The sequence below is a fragment of the Callospermophilus lateralis genome, chromosome 16, assembly GCF_048772815.1.
Source record: "Callospermophilus lateralis isolate mCalLat2 chromosome 16, mCalLat2.hap1, whole genome shotgun sequence".
Taxonomy (NCBI): Eukaryota; Metazoa; Chordata; class Mammalia; order Rodentia; family Sciuridae; genus Callospermophilus; species Callospermophilus lateralis.
The window spans coordinates 14472657-14488039 of record NC_135320.1 but is presented as its reverse complement, the minus strand read 5'-3'; the positions used below and the strand labels follow the sequence as shown (position 1 = coordinate 14488039).

Here is a 15383-nt window from a genome sequence, read left to right as displayed (position 1 = left end):
TGTTCTTGTTGCTTAAAAAAACACAAAATGTGCTTGCTTGGAACTTTAAAGTCTACATCTTTAAATTTTGAAATGAAAATCTGCAATATCCTACGTAAGAAACCAGGCAGAAACAATAATATAAAACTGCAAATACTCTTGCAGGTATTTCTATATTTTGGTTGACAAATACAAATTAATTTGTTTTGTAAATCTGTGGTCTTAAGTAATATGCAATTTTTACTACATCACAGCAGTAGTGCATTGAATATTATTCCAGGCAACGTGCTTCAAACTCTATTTTCTCTTTTACCTGCCCCCTTTCTGGATTAATTTGAATCCTGGCTTTCTCCTTAGCTGAATTCTAGTCTTTTTTCAAGTACTGTATAAGGCTTTTTTCTATGTGAAGCTTCTGAAATCATTTCATCCAAGGATGAGTCCTCACTCTTTTGAATTCATGCTTTCATAAAATACTTATCTGTCCCTGAAACTCATCAGTACTCTATTTTGGCATCACATGTAATGACATCACAAGTATTTAGTTCAATATCAGCATTATTTAGCTTCCTCTTGTATATTGTTATTACAAGATTTTAATAATAGGCTATTGCTCTTTTCACTACGGATGATTATTAATTAATAGGGCCTAATATAGTAGTTTGATCCTAGCAGAATTTCTTTCAACATTTGTAATTGTGTTGGGGTTGAAAAAATAGCACCCATAATACTGGTGCTTTCAAACATGCCTCTGATTTAAGGTCCCCTCTGATCTTTCCTTGTTTTTCTACCTCCTTGCACAGGGAGAGGCATTTTGCAAATTTCTCATATCTATCCAATCAGATGCTCCCAAAGACAAAAACAATTGCTTTACATTTTCTTCCTGAAATTGTACTAATGAGAGAAGGCAAAACTATGGTTGCAACAAGGTAGATTCAAAGCAAAACATCATGCCTAGAGCTTAGAGGAACTTTGTCCTGGTCCCATATGTCTGCCCACAAAATAATTTACTAGCCCTCTGAAATTGCCTGGATCACCTATATCCCTACTCTCCTCTCCCCTGTGAGGAGAATGGTTAAGCTTCAACTTTCTCACTTTTGCAACTCCCACTCTGTGTGTGGATCTTATGTTCTGGTACATTAAAATATTTGTATTTTTTTTCCTGCTAATCTGTCTTTTCCAGTTTATCTCATGTAGTGAAATTATTAAACATTCAACAAGGAAGTTAGAACTACAATTGGAACATAGTCATAGATTATATTTCATCATAGAAAGAACTAAAATTATGTACGTGAACAAATTATTGCACATAGTCATGTGTTATGTAAAAGTGGATCTAAGTCTGAGAAGCACACTATCAGGTGATTTTTATCATTATGGGAAGCTCATATGGTACTCACATAAGCTGAGATGTTTATGAAGACACCAGGTGACAAAGTATTTTGCCAAAGAGTAAAGTACCATTATTCAGCGAAAGACTGTATATGTTAAAAGAAATATGTAGCTTCATAATCAACATAAAGATGTAGGTCTTACTTTAATAAAGGCAAATATGAAAAGTGAGGAAAAAATGAAAATAAACATTGGCTGGAACATACACACTTTTTCTGATGAAATGTTTTTAAAAGCAGAATAATGGTAATAAGAGGCTGACTATATGTATACTAAATAATGTCTTGTTATGTGTATATTTTTCTGCTAAATTTTATATTTTATATTGGTCCCTAAAGCATTTTATGTAAGTTTCTTCCTTCATTTTTGCTTCTCACTAGACTTCTAAATCCCGGGTATTTTTTTAATTGCAACATTTTGTTTTTAAGAGCAGAAGTTTCTTAATCAATAAATCATTTATTTAAAATGGATTTATATTACATATTCAAGGTGCTTGTAAAATGATATCATGTGTTCATTCTTCTTTATGTTTTTACAGAGAAGAAACCTCCTGATATCCACAATTCAATAGTCTGCCTTGATCTCATGTGCATCAGGTTTTCATTTTTATTTCTTATTAGTAGTCAAGAGAAAACAAAAATATGGAAATAATATATTCCATATATCTTTGACTCTAATATAATTTCCAGCAATGAAGTACTCTAGAGAGAGCTTTAAACTTATTATTAGGAGTTCTAAGTTACACATTAATAGCTTTACTTTTAATGAATTAATTAAATATTAATTTAATTAAAATATCAAGTTTTATTTAATTAAACATTAATTAAATAAAACTTGATATTTCATAAAATGTCTAGATTTCCTCACGGGCAAAGTGACAGTTACATATTTGGAGCATCTTATAGTTCCGTGTTCCTGCCGATCTTGCCTGTGTGCAGAAGACACATGGATACTGTACTGAGCAACTTAAGACCTCTACTCCCAAATGGGGATAGAGTCTAACGTGGTACAGATTCACCAAAGGCTCATTGCAAGAGAAAGAGAACCTACTACCATGGAAACAAGGGTACACAGGTCACAATAGAATCTGATGGGTACCCCAGATCAACATGTCAAAGCAATGTTATTTAAAAGGAGTACTTCAGTCTCTGAAGTCCAACATATATAATTTGTTATAATAGTATTATCTACTATCCATTTTAATCACATAAATTTTGTATGGGTCCCACATGTGTCTTATTCACACCAATATACATTCAGATTAAATGAGTGCTTTGCTACTCAAAAGAAAATAATATTTGATGAAAACAGAACATTTTCTACATTCAAAATTAAGAGTATGCAATTAAAATTAGATATGACATAATTTAAATTTAAGCTTATACTATCCCACAAAGCCTATAAAATGTTAACTAAATTAAGAAAAATGTATGAACTAATAGGTGCTGAGTTTAAGACATGAATAAGTTATTATATATTTTGACCTTAATAGTTTTTAGTGTGGCATGTGAGAAAGATTTGTAAACAAATAACTACAATGTAATTTTTAAAAATGATAACATAGACATATTTAAAAAGTATACTTAAATGTTTAAAAATGAAAGAAGCATAAAAATTAAAAGATAAAAGTACTTTACCTGATTTCTAAAAGAATTTTACTTACATTTTAAACTCAACACTAATGCTTACAAAATTTTAAATACATTTTTGCAATCAGTTTAGAGAAAAAAATAAGCAATTGTTTATCTCAGATTCCTGAGAGAAATTTAAGTACATGACATTTCACTAAAAGGAAAATCTTCACAAGTGTTAAAGACTAAAGTTCATGATTTCTTTGGTTTGATTTTAACACTACCATGGGTAATCTAGTTATGGCTGGTTTTTGGTTGAGTCACACAAAATAAAAATACTTTAAAATTTGAAAGCAAATGCAAATTTTTTTCCTAAAAATATTTTAATTTTACCTGAAGACTGAAAAAAAACAAAAACAAAAACCTTCAATTGTTTGAATGACTCAGGCTTAGTGAAAAAAGATAGTTTTTTTTCTTAAGACAGAAAGGTTAAGTTCCCTGGGGCTCCCATCCAAGCACTATTGAACTGTACACTTGAGTGGTCTTTAATATCCTTGAAAGAGTAATGCATCACTTTCACTCATACCAGAGTGTGATGGCAGCTTTGCAGAGAAACTGAATTGTTATATATTAATACTTAAATAATACTGAAATACTTAAGAAACATTACAATCAAAACTTGTAGGATTTTAGTGCCTGCCCCCCCCCCAAAAAAAAACCCTTAATTGGCTTCTAATTTATAAACATGTATGTGAAAAGAATTCCTTCCAGCAGCTCCTCTCACCATACAGTATTTAGTTGATGGAAAGGAGCAATTCAGTTATTAAATATGCTCCAATCTTCCTAAAGAGTTAAAATCCAGGGCTTCCCCAGGCATACTTTGGTTTTCTAACTTTACTGAAAGAAAACGTACTCTGGATGTAAAAGGATCCTGTCACTCACTCATCCTCTGCCCAACGCAGTGTTCCACCCACAAAAAGTGGGGCCAAGTCTGTCCTGCTTATATAATGTGTTTTCCTCACGCAAAAAGGCAGAAGGCTATTGCACCTACCTCCTCACAGGCAGTTCTGAAATCCATGTGCTATGGCACCGCAAAGGATGTGATCTGGAAAGAGAGAAATCATAAGCCATTAAGCAGAGCATTGAGTGTCAGAGAAGAGAACATTGTTAAAGTGTAAGAAGTGGTGAAGCAGATACCATAGGAAAACTGCCTTTGCAACTACTGGCACGAGGGAAAGAAGGAGACGAAAAGGTCTTCACGCCCAGCTTTTGTGAAATATGTATACACTGAAACTGTTTGTGTGATGGAGAATCTGTATTTCCACGCATCTCTACACCCTGCCAGGCATTCAGACATGATCTACAACAGGACTAACCTCTTTTCTCAGGGGTTAGCTCATTGCCACCATTCATTTTGAAACCTGAGTTTGCAGGTGGGAAAGAAACTTCAAAAAGGAGTAATTAGGTGTTGCTTTTCATCTGGTTATCTCTCAAAAAAAGCTTGACTGATCTTTCTCTTTTTAATTAAAAAGCTACATGCATGAATAATTCTCTCTGGAACTTAAAATTTTATTCATAAACAGTATGATTCAAGGAAGCTCTGTATCAGAGTGCATAATATTAAGATAAATCAATGCATGAAATATATAATACAGATTTTCATTTAAGGGTCAATGTAATACCTGCATAATGGATGTAGATTTAAATCATATGAAGGTTTTTTAGAAGTTCTTTTAAAGAGTTTAGTTTCATTTTATGATTAAAAAAAAAAAAGTAGATGTCACACAAAATTGATACCCATCTACTATGACAGGAAACAATGCAGAGCCAAACTGTATTCATTGAGTAAATGAGACTTCAAAGTACAATTTCAAGATACTGCTCCAAATTACTCTCAGTTTTAAAACAGTAAACCATTTTATCCTTCTTTTTACATTTTGTTGTTGTTTGATAAGTTTGAGAATGCTCAACCCAAGTGAGTGGGTAAAATAGAGAGGAAAATAGAGGGGTAAAATAGAGAGGAAAGTGTCACCCACACTGGCACTGAATTAACGGATCATTTTACTTTCTTTTTTTTTTTTAAAGAAAAGATCAGTTATATTCAGTAGAAACCAAACATGTTATTTAATATTTGAAGTACTTTCCCTGGATAAATCTTGTGGATTGTGAGCTTGTCTTTATTTTACTGAAATGTATAAGTGACTGATTAAAATAAAATTGGTTAATGATAAATCATTTGCAAATAAAAATGCAATTTTGTGAAAAATTAATCATTTGATGATACAAATTACTTAATATTTTAGTGTTCATGTGCATTTTGTTAATATTTAATAAGTTGTTATTATTGAAGACTACATTTGCAGAACCCGTAAATATCTGCCTATTTCTAACCTAGATAAAAAGTTATCCCTTTACTGTAAATGCAGGAAGACTTTAGTATTTATTCCTTATATAAAAGTAGGAAGTGTCGGGGCTGGTGTTGTGGTTCAGTAGAGCACTTGCCTGGCACGTGTGAGGCACTGGGTTCGATTCTCAGTACCACATAAAAATGATAAAAGTATTGTGTCCATCTACAACTAAAAAAAATATTAAAAAAAAAGTTGGAAGTGTCTACAAACATTTTCCTGCTACCAATTGTAGACTACAGAAATATATATAAAATATTAGCTAACTATCTAAACTCAACCTCATAATTAGTTTCATATACCAAATTTTATTTTGGTATATACATTTTAAGATGGCATTATTTCTAATAAAATGGCATATTTGTGCAGGGGCTGTATCTTTTCCTTTACTATTTTAGCCTATCTTCCTATTTTTTAAATTCTAATTTTCCATCCTCTTTCAAGAAAACATTACATAATATTAGTTGTTTATTCAGAAAAGGGATTCAGAATATTTTAATTATGAGGTCATTTTATAGCACTCATAAAACTATTTCTAGCATATATAAATTATAAAATGAATATAACACATAAAGTGTGTATCTTTTAGCATAAGCATGCATACTAGAAAGGTTTTAGATTTATAAAAAAAAAATGTGAAAGTACCTGAGTTGCTATAAGCCCCACAACCATTTTTCTTTAGTGTTGAGATTTATAATATTATGACTATTGTGTGCAACTAATGCAACATTATTGATACATTGCTACTACCTAAAGGCTAATCTTCTTTCATATTCCTTTATTTTCCCCCTAATGTTTTTTTCTGCTACTAGGTCACACTTATGATATCAGATTTTATTTATAGTTAATCCTGTCTTCTCAGGATCTGCTTGACTGTGACCATTTCTTTGAATTCCCTTGTTTTTAAAGATTGGGACATTGAGGAGTCCTGGTCAGGGATTTGTAAATGTTCTTCAATTGGAAGTATTCTGCATTTTTGTTTTCATAATTAATTATGGTTTAGAAGATAAAAAAAATGAAGTGATAAAATGGCATTTTCATTCCAAAAAGTCCAAGGATAAATTCAATCAATGTGACAACATTATCAGTGTTTGTCAGGGGTAGTGTTGGTCAGATTTTTCCATTGTTGTTTCTCTTTTTTCCCTTCTTCACCCTGGGCTCAATCAACATTAGCAGACCACACATAATGGGTGGGTATTTATGCTTCCCATCTTTTAAGATAGAGTATCTACTTGACTCATTTGGAATTATTCTGCACAAGAGATATATTCATTCTCCCACATTTATTGATTAATTCAAACATTCCTCTAAGAATTCTCAACTAATGGAGCAAGGAAATACATATGTGCCAATACATGATATTACTATCTATAAATATTTCTGTATATGATCTGAATTTTATTAAATGAATTTGGATTTCATAGTGATATTCCTCATGTAAACATAAGAGCATGCTATTCTCTCCTTTCTTATTTGTAAATTTCTATTCCAACAATGTGAAATTTATCTCCCAGTTCCCTGCCATTCATGTACTTTATTGTACTTTATTGTGCATTTGCATGACAGCTATATCAGCATTGCTAACTCATAGCAATATGGGAAACAACAACAATACATCAACTACAATAAACCTTATTATTCATTTAATAGTATAGAATAGACTCTATCAAAATTGCTTATATTGGGTGAGGCATGTGACTTAGTGGTATAACACTTGCCTAGTACGTATGAGGGACTGGATTGACCCTCCATCTCCCCTTCCATACGCACACACACAACACACGCACACAATGCAAAATTATTTATGTCAACCCCAGTGATAAATGAGTAGAAGTGACCACATGCTAGTTTGCTAGAGATCTCACACGTTCCCTCCTGCTCTCTTATACTTCTACCCTTGAAAGAGATGGTCTTCCTCAAGGAGCTGCTGCCCATTTGGCCTGGCCTCCGAATTACACATATGCAACAAAACTTCTTTAGATGACCCACAAGAACTAGGAGTAAAACAAAACCACCCACATCCATACCTTAAACAGAGATGCCATAGTCAAACTGCAATTCTCTGAGTAAAAACATGCTCAATACTAGTGGTGATTAGCTTTCTATGCCAACTTGGCTCAGCTACGGTGTCCAGTGGTTCAATCAAGCACTGATCTAGTTGATACTGTGAAAGTATTTTATAGAAATTAATATCATCATTCAGCTTACCTTATGTAAAAAAGATTATTCTCAACAATGTGGATGGGCCTCATTGAATTCATTAAAAAAAAAAAGCCTTAATAATAAACACAGAGGTTTCTCTAAGAAGAAATTCTGTCTCAAGATTGCAACATCATCTTCTGCCTAAGAATTTCCAGCTTTCTGAGCTAATAAAAGATTTTTAAATTGCTAGCTATAATAATCATGTTAGCCACATATACACTAGTTCAGTTTCTCTGAAGACCTCTAGAGAAATACAGATACAGACTGATACAGAGTTTGCTACCAAGAATGGTTCTAAAGAAACAGAATCCTAAGGATTATGAATTAGTTTGGGGGGTTTCCAGAATTGATTTGCTAATCTGATTAGATTTAAAGGCACTAAAGACTCTATTTCCAAATTAATGAGAACATTGGTAATCCATGACATGGAGAGACAACAGAGATGTACAACATATCACTGTTGGATGCTCTTAATCACACACCTCCCCGCAAGGCAAGTTTCTTGGTGACCATAACTTAGAACATTTTTGTCAGACAGGATAATGAGTTTGGCTGCCTGCTTTTAATTATGCCTGAGAGAGGAACAAGGATGAGCTAAGGATTTAAAAGCCTAAGTTAAACTCTGTGTATGTAACATGGACATTTCTATGCCTGTTATAAATAAAAACTATCTCCTACAGCTACCAGACTAGGATTTCTGAACATTAAATACAAAGTGTAATCCTTCTAGGGGTTAAATTATATCACAAATAAATCTCTACACTCACAGGGTATCTTCTGTTAAAGTAAGGCGTTAATTAGGAACAAACAGATGCTAAACATCAGAATGGAGATGTGTAAGAAGATTGGAATAAAGCTGTGGCCAGGGAATCTGTAAATTCCTCTTGGTCTTCCTTATCATTAGAGTTAAGGCCTCACTGATGTAGATATCCAAAAAACAATGCTCACTGTCTTGAGGGTCCAACCACACCACCCTTCTTTGTTTCTATACTTGAAAATAGAGTTCTGTCCCAACAGGTCCCACAAGGAGAGGTACAAAGTGTGCTCTATGAGAAAGTGTACTAAACTCCAAAATAATTGCATAATTTTTTTATATTTACATAGAATTCTAGGGAACATGTTTGAGAGTGAATATCAATGATGTAGGATAATGGAGGAAGGAAAATACATTTTTATCAGGTCAATAATATAGCTCCACTAAGTGGAAATTCAGGATTTAATATTATGGTTTTAGAAAGAGCTTTCACAATTTGCTTAGTCATTTGGCTTAAACATGGACCCAAAAATGGCCTACACTAAATGATACCAAAATGTCAAAATAGCTTTGAAATATTGCAGAAAAAGAAATACAAAGACTGAAGAGAACTGAAATATAAGAAGAGACAAATCTGTTCACTTGTTTTGAAATGGTCGGAAAAATTCACCTTCTAATATGCCTGTAAGGAATAAATTCATTAAGGGACCTCACCACTATTGAGGAGTTCTGTGGTCACTCTTTGTAGGGCAGAAATAAGTGAGAATTGGTGCCACTAAAGTGGGTCCTTAAATGCAATGGTAGTAATTGGACCGTGGAATCCAGGGGCCAAGGAGCAGCAATAAGTCACCAAAGAAAAAGAAGGTAGGGTTACAATCATGGATGGCAGGGGCAAAGCAGTGATCACAATAGTTTGATTCTGGGAGGACTTAAAGTGTTGATAGGCTGATCATTTGTCTTTAGACATGAACTACTTGATGTTCATTTAAAAATTTTCTAGGTCAAGTGAACACAATTCTAATAGGAATCACTAGAGAGTCTCAGCCCTTTGACAATTTCCCAGACTTTATAGTTTAGGAAGCTCTTGAGTAATGGGTAGCCTGGGTTCCCTTAAAGTAGGAAGCAGGTATTCTGTCAAAATTTTGCACTATTAATCTTTCTCACATCTTTCCCCAAAGGTACCTATGGTCTTTGACCAAGATAAAAGTACATTGGGGAAAATTAAACCAGACATTTTGGTAATTTCTGGGCACTGGCTCTGAAGTCAAAACTATTCTAGAAAACACAAAATGTCACTGTTGTCCACTAGTCAGAGTAAGGGCTTATGGAGATTATATAACCAATTAAATTTTAGCTCAAGTTCAATTCCCAGGAGGTATACTGGATTCCTGAAACTATCCTGTGGTTATTTCCCCTGTTCTCTAATGCATAATTAAAACAGAGATGCTCAGGAAGTGACTATATCCCCACTGGTTCCCGACTGAATCAGTGAATGTGTTAATCTGATTCATTTATATAGGTGATTCCAAAATCTGCTGGTTTTTCCAGGTGTCCAGAACAAGAGAAGGCTCTGCAACAAAGCCTTAGTATGTTCTATAAGCTCTGCTGCTATGAGCCATGTGATTGAGTAGATACAGGGTACCTGAGGTGGCAGTGGTCAAATGACCAATTGTTAAGGGAGTCATAGCTCAAGATTTAGAATGTTGAGCAGAGTCTTGCTGTACTATGTTAAATTTTCCTTCTCAGCTCAACCCTATAGTCTCATGAAAATTTATCTAAAATCAGATAGCTGAGGAAAAGCTGACTCCAGTTCACAAAGGCACAACATGTAGGCATGATATAAATGTGACTGTTTCCAGTGTACTACATCCTTCTTTCGGACATTCCTGAAGTACGGTGTTGAAGGGAACCTTCCCCCTACTCATTGGGAAGAACTTCACATATTGCACTTGATTGTTCACTTTACTTAAAAGAAGAAGTAGTATTTGTATTATTTAACCAGCATATCTCATCCCCCCTTAACTACTGTTTTATATGGCCTCTCTGTATATTTGTTTTAGATTAACATAAATTAAGAGTATGCGATATTTTTGTTCTGTGCCTTGCTTATTTCACAAAGCATAATATTTCTGAGGTTCATTCCTATTACAACAAATGGTAAGATCTCCTCCTTTTCAAGGAACAATAATATTCCATTGTGTGTATTGCATTTTGTATATATGTATTCATAGTTAATCCATTCCTACATTGATAGGCACTCAGATCAATTTCATATTTTGACCATTGTGAATAATACCTCAATGAATGTGGACAAGTTTACTAACTACATGTATGTTATAATATCAATGTTATATCCTCTAGATTTACACAGTTGTTTTTTAAAAACTACAAGTCTGTGGTAGAAAGAATGAAAGAAAGAAAGAAAGAAAGAGAGAAAGAAAGAAAGAGAGAAAGAAAGAAAGAGAGAGAAATAGAGAGCTACTACTTAAGAGCTGTGGCCCATAAGTTAGCTAGATTGTCAGGAACTCTGAAGAAAGTTAATGGCAGGTTGACTATATTAAACTGCTTTCATTATGCAAAGGCCCCCAATTTTTGCCTCCAATAATAGACAGCTTATCTGGGTATGGATTTTTCTTCCTTGTACACAATGCTTTTGCTAAAACCACCATTCATGAACTTACAGAATGCCTGTTCACTCCCATAGTATTCCATACAGCATTACTTCTGATCAAGGAACTCACTTCATAGAGAACAAGTACAGAAATGGGCCAAAACCTCATGGAATTCATTGATCTTACTATGTTACCCTCTATTCCAAAGAAGTTGTCTTGATAGAATAGTGGGAAGGTTTTTTGAAGACTCAACTACCTCACCAGCTGTGTGATTTCTCCAGAAACGGTGTGTATTTTATTTTATTTTTACTATTATTTATTTTAAAAACTATTTATTTGTTTATTTATTTTTATATATGATAGCAGAATGCATTACAATTCGTATTACACATATAGAGCATAATTTTTCATATCTCTGGTTGTATACAAGTATATTCACACCAATTCGTGTCTTCAAACATGTACTTTGGATAATAATGACCATCACATTCCACCATCATTTCTAACTCCATGCCCCCTCTCCTCCCCTCCAACCTCTCTGCCCTATCTAGAGTTCCTCTATTCCTCTCATGCTTCCGCTCCCTGTCCCACTATGAATCAGCCTCCTTATATCAAAGAAAACATTTGGCATTTGGTTATTTGGGATTGACTAACTTCACTTAGCATTATTTTCTCTAACTCCATCCATTTACCTGCACATGCCATGATTTTATTCTCTTTTATTGATTTTTTTCTCTTTTATTGATATGAGTAATGATCCATTGTGTATATATGCCACATTTTTTTACCCATTCATCTATTGAAGGGTATCTAGGTTGGTTCCACAGTTTAGCTATTGTGAATTGTGCTGCTATAAACATTGATGTGGCTGTGTCCCTGTAGTATGCTGTTTGTAAGTCCTTTGGATATAGACCGAGGGGAGGGATAGCTGGGTCAAATGGTGGTTCCATTCCCAATTTTCCAAGAAACTGTGTGTATTTTAAATCCACATTCAATAAATGGTGCTGTTATTACCAGAGCCAGGATATATAGGTAAAGGAAACTGGAGTGGTGTCATTTATTATCACTCCAAGATACTCACTGGCAAATAAGAATTTGGTCTTCATCCAAAGAGAAGGATGCTTCCATCAAGAAACACAATGATTTTATTGAACTAGAATTTAAAATATTATCCAGCCACTTTGAGCTCCACCTATCTCTGAATCAATGTACAAAGAAAGTATTTATACTACTGGTTAAGGAGATTTATATTAACTTTTCATGTATATTATATGCATATATATGTGTGTGTATATATATACATATATACACACATATATATCTATATATACATATATGTATATATGCAAATAATAGCCTTTATTTCTTCCCTATCTTAATTTTTATCACCTAACATAATATTTATTAATGAGTTGACTTTGCATCATCATAGTATTTAATTTATGGAATTTTTATAAAAGTTAACATTATCCAAGGAATTTCCATACCCTTATAGGGAACATTTTAGCATGTTTTTGATTGTATGAAGAACAGATGTAATATGTTGATTCAAAGTATGACTTTGTTATGCTTTTCCTTTAAAAGTCAAGTAAAGAGTTAAGAAAATATGCATTATATATAAGATGTCATGCTGACAAGATGGTTACTTTTAATGTCATGTAAAAGATGGCTTCTTTGACATGTCAATTTTGCTAGGCTGTAGTTTTCAGTTATTCATTAAAATACTAATTGGAAACAGATATGGTAGTACATGCCTACCTATAGTCTCAGCTACAAAGCAGGATGAAACATGAAGATTCCTTCAGCCCAGGAAGTCAACCTGGATAACATAGTGAGATTCCATTTCAAAAACAAAACAAAACACAGCACTGTTGTGCAGGAATTTTGTAGATAGAGTTACTAAAAAAAGGAAATTCTGCTTTAAGGTAGCAGCATCAACACCTGCCCAAGAGTTACCAGACTGCCAGACTACCTGATATCTATTAGACTCACCAACCTCCAAACTGCTTCCACCGGTTTCTTGAAATGAATCTCTTAAAATATACATGCAGCTATATAAATATTCTATTGGTTCTGTTTATGTGGAGAAGTTTGACTGATAGAGTTATGCATGCCACTGAGATACTTTTAGGTTTTATTGTACAGCATAATTGTGACAATAACTGAAAATCCTTCAAACAAGGCAAACAAGCACCAGCAATTTCAATAACAGGATAAGTTTCAAGATATATTATATACTGGATGCAGTCATATACCACATAATGACCATCAAGTTAATGATAGGCTGTGTGTATGATAATGGCACCACAAGAGTATGTCACCTAGTGATGCCGTGGCAGTCTTAGCTCACATAAGTATTTTTCTATGATGCAGACCCAATGGTGATATCACCTAATGATGCATGTTAGAATGCAGCCCTATTGTTAAGCAGCACACAACTGTGTTTCTAAATTTTATTATACATACTCTGAGAAAAACCCTTAATTTTGCTGCTGGTTCCATTAGCAACATGATTTAACTAGTACCTTCTGCTGTGGTTTGGATCTTGAATGCCCCCAAAGGTCCACATGAAGACTTGGTCTCTGGTCAGGAACTCCTGGGACATGTGAAACCTTCAGGAGGTGAGGTCTAGTGAGAAGAACTTAGGCAGTTGGAGATGTACCCTTGGAGGGAACATGTCGGTCCCAGCTCCTCGCCTTCTGTGTCTCTCTTTGTTTCCCAGACACTACAAGGTGAGCAGTTTTGTTCCACCATGTGCTCCCTGACATGATATGTTGCTTTGGCTCAGGCCCCAAAGCAACAACACCAATTGACAATCAGCTGAAATCTCAGAAACCATGGCCCAAATAACCCTTGTCCTCTTTATAATTTCTTTATCCCAGATATTTTGCCACTGTGACAAAAAGCTAATTAACACATTTTCATTGGAAATTTGAAATTTTAACTTGTTCCCGGAAAACAAAAGTATTTTTCTGTTTTTTTCTCATTTATTTATTTATTATCCTCTGTCTACCTGCCTTAGAGGGACATTTCTCTCCATATTATTTTCTTTTTCCTATTCACATCTGAAATAGTTGGGGATATCTCTACGTGACTATATTCAAGTATTTGGTTTGTATTAAAATATGCAGCAGAAATGCATAATTCTTCATAATTCTTATCTTTTGTCTACATTCAAAGATAAAGAAAAGAAAAAAAAAAAAAAAAACACACATTAAGGTTGGTAGGGTAGAGGGGTAGAGCACTTGCCTAACGTGAATGAGGCCCAGTACTGCAAAAACAAAAAGAAATAAACAAAGAGAAATGTCTTTTCCAAACTTCTATTCCACATTTTAAGGAGGAAAAGGTTATTGTTTTCTTGCTCGGTACTATTTTCTAGCATAGATTTTATTAGGAAAAAGATAAAAAATAATATTTCCATAAAGCCTTTATTTTTACTGAAAAAGATCATCACTAAAAATATAGAGATAAGAATAGTGATGCATAAGCATCTTTGGTGAATAATGTAATAAAATTATCTTTAATGCCTACAGAATCACAATACTGTATCTAAGTGTGACCTTCTTCATCCTTGATCCAGTTAGAACCCCTGTGGCTAGCTTAGGGAAAAGCCACATAGCATGGAAAAGCAGGAGTCTCAGGAAACCTGTTTCTATTCCTATTACATAACTGACCCAGCAAACAGTGGTGACAGCTTGGTTCCTGCCCAAGAAAAGTGAACTTGGAGCTGAACATTTTCTTCTGAGTGCTGAAGAGCTCTGTTTATAAGGCCTGGATCATCAGACTTGGCTTGTGTCCAGAGGTCTTGCCTCTTGTGATTAAATCTAATACTCAGAAATTAACAGGAACTATTGTCATCAATTATGCTCAGAATAGCACCAATTGCTGTTGATTAAACTTCAACTTTGTAACCAAAATATAGAAAACAAAATTAGACAAACAAACACAGCCAAATTCATGCATGCCGAATAGAAAATACCATAACGTCCTCTCAAATGTTTTATTTACCAGGGAGCTGATAAAATAATCATAATATACCTCTACAACTGCACAGATGTAAAAAATGTTGGTGAACTGAATCAGTAGCTATGTAAGGCAGAATAGAAAGCTTTGGAACATTATTCCAATTCAAATGAAAATGAAAAAGTTAAAAAAAAAAAGAGAAAGTATTGTTACAAAAACTTTTGGATTAAAATGATTTAGATAATTTCTAGAACGTTTTACTTGATGAGTGCCAAAAAAGTCTCTAAAAAACTCTGCTGACTCTGACAGTTTGCTTTATTGAAAAAAATATATCTATTTATAGAATTTTCCCTAGGCAAAATTATAAAGTATGCAAAATTATCTTGTATCTCTTGGTGTATCCCAAACCCCAATCAAGCATGTACCCTCTCCACATGTATCTACATCTTCAGGTTGGTCCCTGACCCCTTGAAAAGAGATTAATTGAACTCCACCACCAAAATTGTTT

At 33.9% G+C, this 15383-nt stretch overlaps 1 protein-coding gene across 2 annotated transcripts in view; it reads right to left on the bottom strand.

The window, feature by feature from the left end:
• The window catches only part of Sntg1 (syntrophin gamma 1), a 317747-nt gene extending 313730 nt beyond the window's left edge, over positions 1-4017 (bottom strand). For both annotated transcript variants that reach the window (XM_076836043.1, XM_076836044.1), the window contains exon 1: positions 3991-4017. In XM_076836043.1, coding sequence (XP_076692158.1) covers positions 3991-4017 — 27 coding nt within the window. The remainder of the gene's footprint in view (positions 1-3990) is intronic.
• Between the last annotated feature and the right edge of the window lie 11366 nt (positions 4018-15383).